The sequence below is a fragment of the Vanessa atalanta genome, chromosome Z, assembly GCF_905147765.1.
Source record: "Vanessa atalanta chromosome Z, ilVanAtal1.2, whole genome shotgun sequence".
Taxonomy (NCBI): Eukaryota; Metazoa; Arthropoda; class Insecta; order Lepidoptera; family Nymphalidae; genus Vanessa; species Vanessa atalanta.
Genome location: NC_061902.1, coordinates 10,364,761 through 10,382,474, shown reverse-complemented (window position 1 = coordinate 10,382,474; position 17,714 = coordinate 10,364,761). Strand labels below are relative to the sequence as shown.

At 30.1% G+C, this 17,714-nt stretch overlaps 3 protein-coding genes across 3 annotated transcripts in view; 1 reads left to right on the top strand and 2 right to left on the bottom strand.

Moving 5' to 3' along the window:
- The first annotated feature begins 804 nt into the window (after nucleotides 1-804).
- Nucleotides 805-3,907, top strand: LOC125076254 (prostaglandin E synthase 2). The gene is made up of 5 exons (XM_047688346.1): nucleotides 805-1,154; nucleotides 1,763-1,972; nucleotides 2,049-2,251; nucleotides 2,333-2,545; nucleotides 2,711-3,907. The coding sequence occupies exons 1-5, from the start codon at nucleotides 888-890 to the stop codon at nucleotides 2,967-2,969; spliced, it is 1,152 nt and encodes a 383-aa protein (XP_047544302.1). The 5' UTR covers nucleotides 805-887; the 3' UTR covers nucleotides 2,970-3,907.
- A 343-nt stretch (nucleotides 3,908-4,250) lies between these two features.
- On the bottom strand, nucleotides 4,251-6,622 carry LOC125076252. The gene is made up of 7 exons (XM_047688342.1): nucleotides 6,424-6,622; nucleotides 6,160-6,312; nucleotides 5,922-6,052; nucleotides 5,561-5,816; nucleotides 5,299-5,483; nucleotides 4,855-5,056; nucleotides 4,251-4,372 (listed from the first exon to the last, which is right to left on the bottom strand). The coding sequence occupies exons 1-7, from the start codon at nucleotides 6,563-6,565 to the stop codon at nucleotides 4,251-4,253; spliced, it is 1,191 nt and encodes a 396-aa protein (XP_047544298.1). The 5' UTR covers nucleotides 6,566-6,622.
- A 6,802-nt stretch (nucleotides 6,623-13,424) lies between these two features.
- LOC125076256 (dendritic arbor reduction protein 1-like) overlaps nucleotides 13,425-17,714 on the bottom strand; it is a 51,064-nt gene continuing 46,774 nt past the window's right edge. The window contains exons 3-8 of the mRNA XM_047688348.1: nucleotides 15,490-15,927; nucleotides 15,154-15,258; nucleotides 14,856-15,012; nucleotides 14,398-14,457; nucleotides 13,903-14,141; nucleotides 13,425-13,782 (exon numbers count right to left, since the gene is read on the bottom strand). Coding sequence (XP_047544304.1) covers nucleotides 13,951-14,141; nucleotides 14,398-14,457; nucleotides 14,856-15,012; nucleotides 15,154-15,258; nucleotides 15,490-15,927 — 951 coding nt within the window. The 3' untranslated portion in view covers nucleotides 13,425-13,782; nucleotides 13,903-13,950. The remainder of the gene's footprint in view (nucleotides 13,783-13,902; nucleotides 14,142-14,397; nucleotides 14,458-14,855; nucleotides 15,013-15,153; nucleotides 15,259-15,489; nucleotides 15,928-17,714) is intronic.

Below are 17,714 nucleotides of genomic sequence, written 5' to 3'. Positions count from 1 at the left end.
AAATAAAAATGAGATAAAATCAAGGTGTTACTTATTTTTGAACTTTGGTACTTAAACATTCATTCATCATGTCGTCGTTGCGCTGCATTTTCTATTTCGTTTGTTTAAACTAACATATTTCGTCTTTTCGAACATGTCCTTTAACATTGATGCACCGTATGCTATTACAATAATATAGTATAAGGTATGTTATATAATCATGATACAACATGTATTATATATATATATATATATTAAAAAAACTAAAATTCATAGATTTTGCCGAAAGACGGGATTGCCTCGTAAATTAGTGAAAGTCAATAAACAATTTCGTTTAAAATTATATTACAATTCACGTAGAATAATAATAATTATAATATCAAAACCTACAGCTATGTGAAAAATAAAAATCATAGATTAAAGTTATAGAATATAAGTGTAAGAAGAGTGCTGCAAGAGTACCTAGGGGTTTTATCAAGATATTTTTATTAGTACGCTGACTTTTTAAAATAACTTAAACACCCATTATAGTCGAGTCTCTGATCTGATCTTTCAATGGTCGTTTCGGGTCGTAACGAATCGTATTGTATTGTTGTTTGCTCTTTATTACTTTTTACAGTTAATTGTTTCTTTAGATTGACCATATTATCAAGCATATTTTAATGGCAAAAAAAATTTAGAAAAAATTACTGCATTTCTATGTAGCCTAGTTATTACTATGAAATCGAAGTACCTTTGTTTGCAAGTTACAATAATTATTATTGTACATTGTATTACCAGAGTTCATTGTCAACATTATTAAATGTCAAAACTCAACATTGACCATTGAGAAGTGTCAATACTGTCAAGTGTAATTTTAATAACTAAAATTAAAAATTAGCTTTTAATGCATATTAAATAACACTAAAATGTGGCGTCCTACAATCTTACGCAGAGTTGTGTTATCTTCTATTAAAGAAAATATTACATTATCTAAATTTTTGTACTCTACTAAAAGCCGAACTCCCCGGTCGACCGCTAAGCTAACCCTCATTAGTGCGAGTGTCGGTATTTTGGTAGGAGCTGGGTATGGCGGTTATACACATTATAAAATAAATACCAAGAAATTGTCTAGTTCATCGGATGAAGAGTTTGCATTTTTGAAAGATGCACCAGAGTATAAGTCTCACTATAAAGTAAGATTTTCATAAAAACTTTACAATTATGTAAGGCTTATTGCAATTATGTATTATATACAATCTAGAATCTATGTGTTTTTAAAATATTTTTTAACATTATATACTATAATCATTTTAAAATACAATTATTCATAAGGTATAACTATACAAATATATTTTTTAATAACTGCAAATGTATTATTCTAGATAGTGATAATATATTAGACAACTGAGTTTACATATTTGCCAGAAAGTATTACAATTGTTGTTATAGTTATGAGTAATTGGCAAAAAACTGACTAATAACCATAGGGAAATACTTAATGAATAAAAAATAATTTTTACAAGATCATGAAAATTAGTTATTATAATTTAGTTTTTAATTGTGGCCAAAATATATGAACAAAAAAATGTATTGAATGCCAATATTTTTTTAAAGTATTTATTTAGTGCATATTTTGAAATATTTGTATTGTATTTGCATTTAAATTTAAAAAATATAAATATTACTAATTTGAATATAAACTTCTTATTAATGTTATCATGTGTGCATGACCATTCCATAAGATTGAAGAATCAAACAAGATCATAGAAACATAATTACATTTTGTAACTTATTATTTTAGGTAATTAATGAAGCTGACTCTAGTAACTTACAACTAGTATTATTCCAATATCAGACTTGCCCATTTTGTTGTAAAGTTCGAGCCTACTTAGATGCTCGTGGTATTAGTTATGAGATAGTTGAAGTTGATGCTGTTCTTCGCCAAGCTATTAAATGGTCAGGCTATAAAAAAGTGCCAATATTACTGGCTAAAGTTGATGGAGGATATCAGGTACTAATTGCAGATTTTATTGAAAAGTGTTTAATTTATTTACTTTTTATATTGTATATTAAATATTTTTTTTTAGCAACTTTTAGATAGCACTGCAATTTTGTCTATTTTGGAAACACATATAAGAGACAAGTCCTATTCTTTGCGTGATATTGTAAAGTTTTACCCGGTCTCAAAATTTGAAAATGATTCAGGAAAACCTACTACAGATGTTACAAATAAATATTTTATTATGCACAATAGTGCTGTACCAGATGAAAAACAGCGTGTTGCTGAGATGTAAGTTATATAATAATTTTATTAACATTAATAACAGTTGCTTGAAATCACACATAATAATTTGCTTCTTTCATGTTTTAGTGAAGAACGTGAATGGCGGCAATGGGCAGATCGAGTGCTTGTCCACACTTTATCACCAAATGTGTACAGGACTGCTAGTGAATCATTAGAAACATTTAAATGGTTTGAAGAAGCGGGTGGGTGGAGAAACAACTTCCCCAGCTGGGAATGTGCAGTAATGGTGTACGTTGGTGCCGCAGCTATGTGGATTATTGCTAAAAGATTAAAGGCTAGGTAATTTTATTTCACTTTAACTTTTTTACAACATGACTTAAATTAAAATAGTTATAGTGTAACAAGAGAAAAAAGTCATTTAATTAAATTCAAAGCTCTTATGGTTTCCTCTCTTAACTATCATTTACTATGAATCATTTATCTGTACTATCTATATAATTTTAGGCACAATATACAAGATGATGTCCGTCAATCTCTTTACAATGCAGTTAATGATTGGATGACTGTCATTAATAAAAAAGGAACGCCATTCCTTGGAGGTAAAAAACCCAATCTCGCCGATATATCAGTGTATGGTATACTGAGCAGCATTGAAGGTTGTAAAGCTTTTCAAGATTTAAAGGATAACACAGATGTTGGTAAATGGTTTGATAACATGAAGAATAACATGAAGGAGACTCGGGGAAGAATGATAACAGTCTAATAGTAAGATGATCACTGTTATTATAGTATATGAAACTGCAGATGCGACTTGGTTTTCAGTGCCCATAGTTCATGCTAAGTGATATTAAAGTTTTAGTTTCCTCTTTTGTTACATAAAAATTATAATTTTGGTTTGATGTTCTTATTTGTATACTTTATTAAAGTTATTGAACAAGCCAATCTTATAACATAAATATCTGGTAGATAAAATTGTTATTATCATTATTATCAAAAGTTTATCAACAGTCATTATATTTATGGAATATGTGAAAAAAAACGCGAATATTTTATAGCGAAACAATTCTGAAAGACTGACTTAGGGCAAAACTGCATTGTTAAATAAAAAAAAAAATGTGATTGCGAAGCCTATGAAGATTATATTAGTTGGTTTCAAACCAAGTCTGTGAAAGAGAATATTGGAACAATGGTAAATTTTCTTTAGTTAGTAAAGTTATTTATTCAAGAATTATTTATGGTACATAATAATAAAAATCATATGTATTGCCTTCAGTTTATGCGCGAGACATGCTTGGCGTAGTGTTGCTTTGATTGATCGTAATATTTGTATATTATTTTTTATGATATAAATTTGAATATGATGCAGTACCAACATGACACTTAGAATATCCAACTATGTTGCCTGCGAGTTGTGAATTTGTTGCATTATTGGAATTCGGTAAAACATATTCAGTGTCGATTTGCGAATTTTTATCGGCTTTTTGTTTTTATTATATATAATTTTTTTTTTCTAGAATTGCTTCCCTAAAAAAAATAATCATTTTTTTTAATGTTTTGTAACATATTTGATTTGCGTACAAATTTTAATACAAAAGGTTTCTTTCGTCTCTCTTTCATAAATATTAACAGATTGTTGATGAATTTTTGGTCTTTATTTATATATTAGATTAATCCTCGCTAGTGCGTATTTATATTTGCAGTAGAAAACTGTCATAAGAATAGAATATGTATTATAGTTATATTATTCTTTGATTAATAAAACGTTCTTATAGATGAATCTTTTATTACAAATTCAAACCACTTATCGTTGGCTACATTAAAACGGTCAAAAAGAAAACGATAATGTAAGACTTGTAACTAAAAATTGTTACATCGAAGTTATCTTTTCGAATCGTATTAATTTTTTACATTTTACATAAAAATTAATCTATAACTAATCTATATTAAACATATCAGTATATCCATCGATTAATAATACAAACTTGTTAATTCAGTTTAATAATTTATTTATATTTTGGTATATTAAAGTTATATTGACTGTATTCTAACAAGCGATTTGGGTATAGGCGAGAGAGAATCCTCTGTTGGCAATATCCGGCGGTGTAACGGCGGTAGCACCTTCGTTGGCGTCCGTCACCACGTATAGTACGAATGGCTTGGCTCCCGCTGCAAACATATTTGTCTTTAAAACTATGTAAAATTTATATACATTGAAATAATTTTTTCCATGTTTAATCTTAGAGTAATTATTCTGTATAACAATCGGGTCGATTACTTTAAGAATTATCCGTTGCCTTCATTAGTTGAATTCTTAATATGATATAAATTGTTTGGAAAAGCTAGTGATTAAAATATATATATCTTCGACATGATCTTCATAGAAAACCGAGACATATCCATAGTATTCGAGAAAGAGAAATAATGTGATTATCATTTATCAAACATTAATAAATGATTTCGCTCGCATTTTAAGATTTGGTCTTCAGTGTTACGTATAAAAAAGTTGCCTATGATCTATTTTGCGATTCAGGCTTGCTTCGTACCAAATGCTATCAAAATTGAGTGTTTTGGCCGCGAAAGCGTAACAGACAAGCAGACATACATAGTGATTATATTTTATATATATATGATTGAAACGTGTCGCTTACATTGTACAGGAACGAATCCTAATCCGCAAAACCGATCGGTCCCCGCGCCTAAGTTGGTGCCCACAACTATAGGGTTTGGTATAACCACGAAGTCGGTGGTGCACGCTGCGCCGTTCACTGCTCCTACCGGAGTACCTAAGACGGTGTTGTCAGCTCCTTCCACGTCACCCGTGACGGTAAACGAAAACACGTCGTTTGGAGCCTAATAAACAACATGGCAATAGTTTAATATTTTTATAACGGTCGACTTCGACAACAGTCCTTGAAAATTTTATGGAAAGTTCCTTACGTCACTGGAAATGATCCTTTCATTAAATTCAAGATAACGGTAAAATTAAACAATTAATATTTTATTTTATAGCCTCAAATTGTTGTATAAATTTAGAACTAATAAAAAAAAACATTATATATTTCTCTATAATGCCTGTCTGACTTCGGCAATACCTGTGAATATTGTATCGCACAGAATCCTGCCTCCATTCTTATACATATTCCATAATTCAAGTTAGCCAGCTGTCTCGTTCCCGTCACCAAAGACCCACTAAGGGCCGTGTTTGCAGCAGTTCCATAATTGAAACTTCTAATTGTTCCCATTACTCCCGTGTAATATTGCAAGCAGCCGTTGGGAGCTAAAACAGTTTAATATATTGTTAAAATTACATGTGTCACTAAACGCCTGGATGAATTAGTATGTTTTATATATTACCTAAGCCCGGACAGTCGCATCCAAGTTGAGTCAACCTAATGTTCCATCGTCTCGTAAATGTGGTGGCAAGAGTAGCTGTGACACTGATTGTAATGGCTGCGTTACCATTGAAGTCTACGAACAGTGTTTGTCCAGTATTGTCACCACAAAGAATGGGAACTATGGTGTTACCTCCTGTGATAGTGAGGGCGTCGGTTGCGCACACACCGTCACCGTTCGGTTGAGCGAGTACCATATCTAGAAGATCTATACGGAGCTGAAATTTATTAAGATTTATTATTTGTCAGGCATAACATAATTCAGTTACTTTGCGAGTAAAGTTTTTAAAGTATTATTTGATGCTACATTATCGCCTTTTTACCTGACATATGTTATTATTGCAACGATTTACAATAATTGAGCACGCCTGTCCACCTGCGTAAGCTGCTGGATATCCTGGACTGGTGAAGTAGGTGTTGTTTACGTTTGTTGCAGTACCGCACGCTCGTGAAACTAAAACAATTATCTTAAGCTTAAACTATACATATATAAACTATATATATAATCATATGGGAGTACTTCTATGACAGATCCATTGTAAGCTAAGAGATACAACATACCGATACAGCATCTTCCTCTTCTGGCAGCGCAACTTCCAGTAATAGTTCCATTAAGGTTATTGCATTCTCGTCGAGCTAGACATGTGCCATTCATTGTGTTTGTACTGGCACAATCCACGTTCGCAAATCGAACTATACTGACGAAAGGAAACACTAAAAGGAAAAATATAGTTATTTCTATAAAACATTTTTCGAAATATTGGTTACCCACAAGTAGTTATATAAATATAATACACATAATATAAAAAAAAACTGTAAACTAACAGATTTTTCCTTGTCTTTCGCCGTTATTATTGTTGTCATCGACATCGTACGTATCGTCGTCAAAATTGTCTTCGTAAACTGTAAAAGAAGCAACAGCCACTAAAAAAGTCGCTATAAAAATCCAAAAAAGCTTTTCTGTCATTTTGTTTTTCTTTCACTTAAACTTTTTTTTCGTTACAGATTCTTTATATCACATCGGTTTTAATATTTTGTTAACTTAAAACGTATCAAAAATGGGTCATTGTATAAATGTTTAAAGTTTGAAAAGTTTCCTACTATAATGTCGTTCACATAATGAGAATAGTCGTGTCAATCATGAAACTTATATAAAGTGGGTGATAACGGTTGTTTATTTGAGGAAACTGTTAGGGATGTTACCGTTCTTCAATTAGCGCCTGCAGGTGACACAGTACTATTTCTCCATTGTAACCTACAACGTAATAGATAAGACAAGTCCTCTTCTATGGTATATTCTTAAAACTCCATTATTTAAGCCAGCACTTAGCAGTGGTTTTAACTAGATATGGCGACGAGAATCATAAAAAAATAGTGTTTTGATATGTTTTTTATTGGCAGATAACATTTTGTAATAATTATCTAAAAACTTTTTTATTTCTAATTTTATTTTGTTGTATTATTATTTATGTCGTTTTATCTCTTCAGTTTTTTCTTGGTAATATTAGCTTGATATCATAAACGAAAATTATCAATTTAATATTGAACTGACTATTTAACTTAAAATCAAAATATTTATGAATAATATGATATACATAGCAGTATAACGTATGTATGGCATATGAAGACAGTTCTCGTCACTAGTTCTTAATCTTTAAAAAGGTCAAATGTAAATAGAATTCGAATGACCGACGAATTTTAAAATTGTTTCTACGGAAAAAAGCAAGTGTCAACTTAAGATTGAACTCAACTTTTTATTCTTTTGACCTACTTGTTACAAAAATTGTTATTATTATACTTTTAAACAACTTTCGGCTTAGTCTTGTATGTACATATAAAATTATCTTATATTTATAGTAGTGATAGATAATAACAAGATAATATAAATGTGAGAAATTATCCAAATACTATACTATACTAAATCGTCAAATGTAGGTGGTGCATATAAGTAGGTACGTAAATTTTATTCAGTTCCTTAAATATATTTGCTAACAAATCAGAAAACTAAAATATTAGCAGGCTCAGGTTACACGTGAATTGCTATATTCGCCAATTGTACAAAAGAATTCGGCAATTTCATGAAATCTTATGTGCTGCATTTGTTTTTGTAATTTGATTCATCTCTTGCTAAGCTGTGAAGAAAATCATCATAAATAAAACATCATTAACACACATCCGTAACTGCTAAAGCGCACTGTGTAAGAGTAGAGGAATACGTTTAAGAAAGTTTTAGTTGAAGAGATGTTTTATTTTCTGGACATATATGCAAACAATTGGATAAAAATTGAAATCTATAAAAATTCAAACAAACGCATTCATAATTTTAGTAAAAGCGCTAGCAGACAACGTAAATGTATCTATGCAAAAATAGAATAAGAATGATTCAAAAAAATAATGAGAATAAAAATATTTTTTTTGTAGTATGTTTGTTACAAGCTGGAAATCGCAATGTTTTTTATACGACCTGAGGGTGCGACTATATACTCGTATTCCGTAAGGAATTCATATAAATCTTTTTTATATGTATTCTATTAAGATGCGAGGATAAAAAAGGTCAATTTTATCATGAAAATCGTTTTTTACATAATTTATGTAATTTTTTTAATAAATCCAAAAGACTTGGTTCGTTATGTTAAGAGAGGTAATAGATAAAGGGTAAAGGAATTCTGATGAATTTTAAATTGTATGAATTATATAATAATATTTAATGCCAGTAAAAGAAAAACAATTTCAAAGTGACTATATTTAATTTGTTTGAAGTGTGAATATTGTAGCAAAATATTTTACAAAATTGTATCAGATATTTAATAGAAATGAACAGAAAAGAGTATACTAATTTTTAATTTTAAGTAACTGTTGTTTGTTTGTACCATTATAGACAAAGAAATACGATTTTATGAATAAATTATTAAGTGATTTTTAGAATGAGCAACTCTTAAACGTCAATGATTACAAAATTTCATGTCAGAAACATTCAATGTTTTTTATAAATAAAAAGTAGATATCAAAAGGTGCAAATAATGAAAGCTTACTTATTATTACATAATGTAGTGTATTAACAGTGTATATACAAAATAATGGTACAAACAACAATTTAAAGAATCATACACATGTATGGCACAGTGACTTACAATATTTGGAAATAAAACTACTTAAATATTAGTTATACTTTTCTAGTTCCACAGTTTCTTTTAAAATCTTTACAACATAATATCGGAATAAATGAAGTTATAGTTACAATATTTATATTATTTTTACGATCTAAGCTTCTACCATTAGGTCAGACAATAACTGGATCGGCATAATACTTTTAAGGATTTAAAAGTTTATAAAGTAATGACATGTTTGATTGTTTTACATACTGTGTAGTGTGGTGTATAATATACAATTTAAAAAGTTAGTAAATCACTCATCTGGCAACACTTATGTGACAATAAATTTATCTCGGTATACCTGTACCTCTATACGTAATTTATGTATTACATATCTAACAAGACTGTATAATTATAGTAAATATTCATACATAAAAGAAATCAAAAGCATGTCATTGGTAATAAATTATTTCGTGACTTAGTCAACATATTATTATACAACTAAACATATTAAAGTAAATTTAACGAAAAAATAATTAAACTATTATTTAAACTTTTAAGGCATAAAGAAATATAAATAGGTAGGTACGTATATCGAGAAATTAGCAAGTATAGAATAAAAGTGAGGTACAATATTTTCTCTACGCAGAAATTTAAGCTTAAAACTATTATTTATAAAGTTATTATAAATATGATCCTAACTTATGGCATCTCCTGAAATTTATGGCAAAACTTAAAAAAAATCTATAGTTGTTATATTACTTGCTTTAGATAAGTTTTATTATTTTCTATTTTAAATAACAAGATAAAGGCGATGACTGATAGCTGAGTTCCTCGCAGTTGTATTTTGCAACTGATATTTGAGTAAAAACTTGTCAATCATGATGACATCATTTATTTAAGCATTATAAATACTTTAGATCAATAGACTCTTTAATATTTGAAACCGATTAATCTCAGATGCGTGTGGCATCTCATTGTCAGAATATTTTCCGCTCCAATAGCTAATAATAGATGCACGCTAGAAAATGGAGAAACAATAGGTACTTTGGCTATATAACCCAATAGTAAAAAAAAAAACAATACACATTTGTATGTTATAAACAATATAGGTTATAAAAGGTATAATATTTACTGAATATCAGGGTAAATCATTATTGAAAAGGAAATCAACTGTAATACAGCTTATAATATTATATATATTTTAAAAAGGTCATTTTTGTATTTGTTTACTATAAGGAAGTTTTCGAACAGTTTTAAGAAAAAAATATTTTTTTACGATCACTTCTAAAAATTAGTAAAGTTGTATTTACAATTTTGTTCAAATTACTTTTTAGTTTTTTCTACAACTTACAAGATTACAAAAAATACAAATTTAGGCGGTCTATTAGTGCAAACTATTAGTTCTGTCGAAAGAATAATTAAATATATTAATGAAAAAATTGTTCTTAAAAGTAATAATTCTGTATACATGGTCATAAACTAAAATCACATCATTTTCAGAAGGCACAGAACTCTGTTATCAAGATGTGTAAATTGTCGTTTTATATATATATGTTACGATTAAAAAGTTTTTGGCCATAATATATGTATAAACTTTAATTAAGAAAATCATAATTGTTATAATGACAAAGGACTCGTAGACAAATTTGGTTTATGGAAAAAATTATGGAATAATATAATTATAACTGTCTTTAGAAAAATCCCAAGAAAAATCTAGGTCTACATTAATTGCTGTTTCTGTCAGAACTTTCTTATTCAACGGTTATTCAGATATATTTTGATACACAACATTATAATATATTATTTTTTAATGAAATTGGATCATAAAGTACAACATGCTTCATCGACGTAAACATTTCCTTTAAAGACAAAATATTTAAAAAAAAAAGTAAAAATAATTACAGTGTTTCTGTCAGAATTTTCTTTTGTCAACAGTTATTCAGATATATTTTAATGCACAACACCATAATAGATTGATTTAAAAAAAAACAACTTATGACCGTAAAATAAAACGTGTTTAATTTATGTAGAAAATTTGATCAATGTTAATGTTTTAAAAAAAATCTTAAGTGTGTTGATCGATATTTTTTTATTTATGGCAATTTGTTTATGTGTTTTTTTTCTAAATAGAGCTCATATTCAAATTTACACAAATATTATTATTATTATTTAATTATAGGAATTTACATCATACTAAATGCAAAGAAAAGTGGCAAGACATAATTTAATATCGCTTATTTGCGTATTATATTGCGTGACAGTTTTAATGGCTCAGTAAGAAGTAACTAACGGAAATTACTCGACAAATATTCTTTTTTGAAATTAGTGTTGTAGTAAGCTGTATAGTTACGATCTACTAATCAGTCAAGATAACGAAAAAAATAATTTTAAAAAAACAACGATAAAATAGCAAAAATTTGCGAAGCCATTATTTAAAACATTTATTATGTACTACAATAATTTTAAGATTTTAATTAACAATAAGTAGGCACTTACATTAGCACAACTAGTGACTATATGTGATGGCAATTGCGACAAAGTTATGTTCATACAACTAGATTTAAATTAAAAACAACCTTTTACCCGAGCTCAGAAATTGGAATATTTCAAATATATCACTTATGATGTAATCTTTTTGTGGACAATTTTACACAATTTACTTTTGATTTATATTTCAGACTATCTATGCAATTTGACTAGTGATCTTAGTATAAAGATTGTTGTATCGACGTAGCAGCAAATAAACTCATTTATTTTCAACACTTTTTACGTAGAATAATATAATTCCGAATGGATTAAAGGCATACGAAATGTATTTTTGAAAATTATAGATAAACTATTTATTTCCTTGTAATCGGGTAAAAAGATCGCTTTCTTGTGGGTCACGTTTAAAAAGCACTATCAAAACGTTTTTGTACCATTTGAGTACATATTTAAAAATGTTACAGTGGACGGAGGCAATAAGGCTAGTTCAAGGATAAGTACAACTATTAATCCTAAAATACTAAAGCATGTCTTTAATTTAAATTTATTAAAATTTTATTATTTTAAAGACAAAAATGTGCGTTTTAAAAAGCGGCCTTGTTAATTTCAGATATGTTTTCATACGAACTGCGAAAAAATGTTTGACATAAAAAACCGATTGTTATTGTGTACGTGCATATAAAATAACAAAACTGTTATAAATCGAGACTAGAAAGTGTGTAGCTGCGTGTTCGAATAAAACGACCTGAATTGTTTTATAAATAACATTTACCAATGTTGATAGTACGATTGATAGTTGTGGATTATTTTAATGATTTATAAAATTATTAATAACAGATTTATTAAGAGCGTTTGGTTACACTACACATAAAACAAGTATCTAAAACTCCATTTATACATTCTTAAAAACTGAGGACCTGTTTAATGGGAATTAGCAATTATTATGCTTCAAAAACTACTGTTGATACTAGTCTGAGCCGGTGTAACTAGAACCATGGCATTTGTAGAGATTAATCGTTTAACCCAGGTCAGCAATAACAATGATTCAATATTAACCCAGTTATGGATTAATGATTGAAACTTTGCGTCGAAGTAGATTATTTTTGAAGTTAAAAATTGAAAGTGATGTTTAGACTACTGTATATTAATTCAACATAATGTGACGTCGTGTTTTTCGAAATTCGCCATTAAAAAACCCCTATTTAACGGCTTATTTTGCCTTGCTTGTTTGTATCTTCAACTTTGTAAAAGTGCTTCATTGTTGTAATATAAAGGTAAAATTCTATATAGAGAGAACTAATGGTTATTTTCCATTAAAGACCACGCTCTTAGTCAAAATTTTGAGAATTTGCTCGACCATCTTAGTCCGTTCCGTACCTTTAATCAAATTAATTTAAATCACTAAATGCTTATAAAATATCTGATTTATCCAGATACAGATTCTAATTGGCTTATATTTGATTCAATTTTTGCTATAAAAACTCAGGTCGTAAAATCCGACAACGCTTCAGTAAAATTAAAAGTAACCACTATATCTTAATTCTAATATTATTAAAAATTATAACATAAAAATATCTATAATATCTTGGATATTCCTTGCTTTCTTATTATTAATTAATCTTACAATAAATTAATCATATCTAATGAATACTTAGAGCTTTTACAACGCGATATATTTGTGACCCCTTGCAGTGACACTGAGCAAATTTCAATATGCGTTTAAAACTGCTGTTTTAAAATGAAATGTTAAGAACTGCTTATTAAAGTTTATTGTATTCGTTTTCATTTAAACGACAAAAAAAAGATAGGTTTTCCTATACTTAAATGAAAAATCTCGAGAACAATTTGCCTTGTAGGTACATTTATCAATATTTTACCGTAAAGTGACTTAATAAAAAAATATATTTTTCGAGTGTCGTAATGGTAGATCCAAAGTAAATAAAATTTTTATACTTTTGATTGTTAAATTAATTCAATTAATATATTGGATAACAAAATGCAATCGACAAAATATTTTTACACTAATTAACTATGCATCGTGTACACATATATATTTCGTCTTGTTATATACTTCGGTATCAAGGTGTCACAAAACATTCCGCTTTACTTAAAATAATTGTCATTTCTAATGTACATAAATATTTATAAAATACCTTATAATAACATAATTTGGGTTTGTTCAATAGATGACTCTACTAACAATTTACAATAATAATAAAGTAAGTATGTAGATATGTAAAGCGATTTCCTTGGTAATGATTGTACCTATTGTTTTTTAATCATATAAGTCATTTCTATTAAGGTTAACTGTCGAACTACTATATGGTACACAATTTCGAATTATTCTTCAATACGAAATCTTTTTTAAATATCTAATATTAATATCATGCGTCATATGTGTGAATGTACAGTTCGCGTTTTTGGATTATTGTTTTTACTTTATAGTTAAAACTATAGGTTTATCTTTAGCTTCGCTTTAGCATACAATTTAAGTATTGTTGTCGTGGTTACCACTCTAGCTGCGAAGTCACAGCACGCTGTAGAACGTGTCCATCAAATTTGTCTCCAGATCGCACTCTAAAAAGAGGTTATCACTGCTCTCTTCCTGAAACACGAAAGAAGGACTGTAGTTGTCACTCTCAATACGTTTACAAATTATAATAAATCATAGTCAGTCGATAAAATAAAGTAATTTAAATAAATAAATGATGATGAGATTACTTACCTGAGCAGTGTGAGGCGTGGATGTCTGGTCCGCGCCTCTCCTCGGGTGTCATTTAGATGTTTTGGGCAGATGACGTTTCATGTGCAACGCAAGGTGATCAGACCGGGCGAAGGACCGCTCACACACAGCGCATTTGAATGGTTTTGCGCCCGTGTGCTTGCGATAGTGGCGAGTGAGCTCGTCCGACCGCGCGAATCTCCATTCGCACTCCGGCCATTGACAAGTGTAAGGTTTCTCTCCTATGAAAATACAAATACTTAACACTTATAACAATTTATAGTTGAAACGTTATCGGCATTCGCTTTTGCACGTAATTGTTTGTTAAGTTTTTTACAATAAGACATAAAGCTTTATACTTTTCAAATTTAGCTGTTAAATAAATAGAAATAATATCTTAACATATTAGTAATTATAATGTAATAATCATATTCGCCGATGCAGTGTAGTAATCGCAATGCATATCAATCTTTAAATACTACGTAACTTTAATATTACCTGTATGTATTCGCTGGTGAGCCTTAAGATGTGAACTTTTTGTGTAAACCTTTGTGCAACCTGAAAATTTTAATAATTTTTATCACTGTTACAATTAGTTTCGCGCGGTTTCAACCGCATACAAAGTTACTTCTCCGTCCCTGAGGATCGTAGCTAGATTTTATAAAACCTTTCTCAATAAATAGGCTATCTCACGATCAATAAAAACCGATTAATTTCCGTAAGGAAAAAACTTTTAGCTCTTGAAAATAAAGTATTCGAACAAACATACAAACAAACTCCTCAGCTGTATAATATTAGTAAAAATTTAATTTGTAAGTACTTTACTTAAATTAATACATTGATTTTCATTAATATAATTAAGATCATAAAAGTATGGTTTTATTGATAGATTAAATAAGTAAATATGAGTTTGAATTTTCTCTTATCATTTTGAACTCTTAAATATAATAAAATACCTATGAAATCACAGTGATGCACTCTTCTTTTCTCCAGTTCTGGGTTATTTCGCCTGTTGTATTTAACAGAAGGAGGCGCAAGTCGCGGATGTGCAGCCGCATGCTGGTGCGGCGCAGGCGCAGGTACAGGCGGCATTTGTAAAGGCTGTTGCAAACCCTATTGATTTTTTTATATTAATATATTTTTATTTATAAACTTATGTAAAAGTTATTTAATTATTTGTTAATTTGTTTAAACTGTAAAAATTAAATGAAAAATTACATATGACCAAGTTGGGAGTTTACTGAGTTAGTCTACCTGAGGATGGTGATGGGTTTGTGGTACTGGATGCGGAGGTACATGGGGCGCGCGAAGATGCGGCGGAGGGTGGTATGGTGGCGGCGGTGTACGGCGCGGTCCACCCTGTAATTTCAATGATATCTGATATGTACGATATTATTTTGTAATTAAAATGAATGCAAATTTAAATAAATATAACATAATTTAAACTTAGATCGACATTAGGTTTAAATGTAGCTTTTTTCAATCAATTACGCAGAAAATATACAATACAGTCGCTTGCATGAGATGGTACCATCAAAAAGTCGCTAGCAATCGCAGAGCTTTAACGCCAAATGCGTCATGTCTAATTACCTGCATTGTATTTCCGGGACTACCCTGATCTGACCCGGGTGGAGTCAGTGGAGACATATAGACTAGTCTCGACGGATACTTTGAAAAAGACGTCGCCGGCTGTTGCATTGGTAGATGCTGAGGAGGCTGTGGATGCGCGTATGTAGGTGGTGCGCAAAGCCTCTCCGTCTTGATCTCCAACGGACTGAGTAGAGGTGTAGCGCATTCTTCGAGGAGTGCATCGTCAGCTTCGAGCTTAACATGGGTAGCTCCAAGTGGAGCCAGCATGTTTGCATTCTCAGGGTCAATATTTCTGATGGAAGAGGCGATGTCCTCCCAGAGAGCGGGGCGAAGAAAGGCATCGTCGCGCGAAGTTGTTCCTCCGTCGAATAGGTCCATGTGGGCGGGCGCAAGTGAAGCGCCCTCTTGCTTATAAAGCAGCGACTCTAGCTCAGATGTCTGTGGAAGTAAACAAAGATACATAATTATAAAAAACATGAGTTTTTCATTATAAGACTTAGACTTAGAAATGTTTAGAAGCTTTATTAAATTATATACTACAAATACAATTTATATTTACATCATATAGAAAATATACTATATAATTAATACGAATGAGTTAATATTTATAACTATTGTATATTATATTTGATTTATTCCAAGAAATGCCTCAAGAAATTTATAATGCAAATCCTTTGATCGCTAAGACCAATCCCATGAGGCAGTGTATTTTAAAAGGACAGCTTTGACTTTTATGTTTGCTCTCGAGGCAGAGATTGTTAACAAAGATATTGTTCTGATTGTAAATAAGTGATTTTGACTTGGACTTTTAAATTTTAGAATTCTTTATTTTCTGTAAATGTTATAAATGAATTATATTTTCTACTAGACACAGTTATTTTACTACTATAATAATTTATATAGTTTTTATTTAATTACCACGTATAACATTGAAACGCTAATATTTACTTGTTTTCTATTAAATTATGAACGGTTTTTGAACGAGCTTTAAATAATTGTGTCTTCGTGATGACGTCGTGCCCTCAAAGCAGCTATTCACTTCATTATATTTTTTATGGTTTTCTTAAATGATGGGGAAGCAATATATTGTTAAATGTTTATATTGGTTGTATCGACAACTAAGTCCACCGCCACATTAGCAGTTAATGTTAGTTTAAATTAAGATTGTTAAGAAATATTGGAGAATTGATGGTACAATAATGGCTCGTGTTCAATTTCTCCGCGCAGTGTGGACGGACCAGCCAGTGCCTATTAGCATACAATGTAGTGCGCCCACGTGAAGACGCAGGTGACGAGGCGCGTCTTAAGAATTGCTTTTATAAACTGCCATCTTCGTATGTGATTTTCGTTAACTTCAAACTTTTTATACTTATTTTGATGTACATGCTACTCAGACCTTAATTTTGCCAGTTTAATCAATATGAGTTTTGTTTTATTTTTTTTATTTTTATTATAGAGATGGCATGGTATTATAAGCATTTGTTAGCGAAAAACCTAAAAAAAACTACGTATACTTTTATATATGACATTGAATATAATAAACCATCTCGTTATATCGTCATTAAATATTATGTACGATTTCTAATAAACAACTAAGGCATGCCGCAAAATGCCGCTCAATTTGAAACGATTATTGAGCAAATATCAGATCAACCTGCTCCGGCTCAATTTAGATCGGTAACCCTTTGCGCAGTGGAACCTCCTTCGTACAGAGTGGTGTCGCAAGCGTGCCGGACCGCGCAAATTCCTTCTTTGACCTTTGCGGATCGAAATGATTGCGCCAACGTCTCCTCCACCACGGCTAGACGAGCTTAGGCAATTGCAACATAGATTAGATGTGTTACAGATCGGCTGGGCCTTTGTAACACCAGCTTTTATAAATACACGACTCTCTCTTGATTGCCTTTCTATTAATGATCTCTTCATACCAGCAATTACATATTAATGTTTTGTTTATTATCATGCGATAATAAAAAAATAATAATACTTATTTTAATGATTATACAAATATACGTATTTTTAGTAATTTATTCATTTAGAATTTATTGTAAAGATTTTTATTTAATTTATGCATTGGAGTGAAATAAACGCATATTGTTTTACAATAAACAGAATACATCATTGAAAGAGACAGTCTAGAATATATTTCTTCATCTTTACCTTGAGCAGTAGTATGTTTAACATGCGTCGCTTAGTCAATTCTCGAAAAAGCAAAAGCTTAGGAT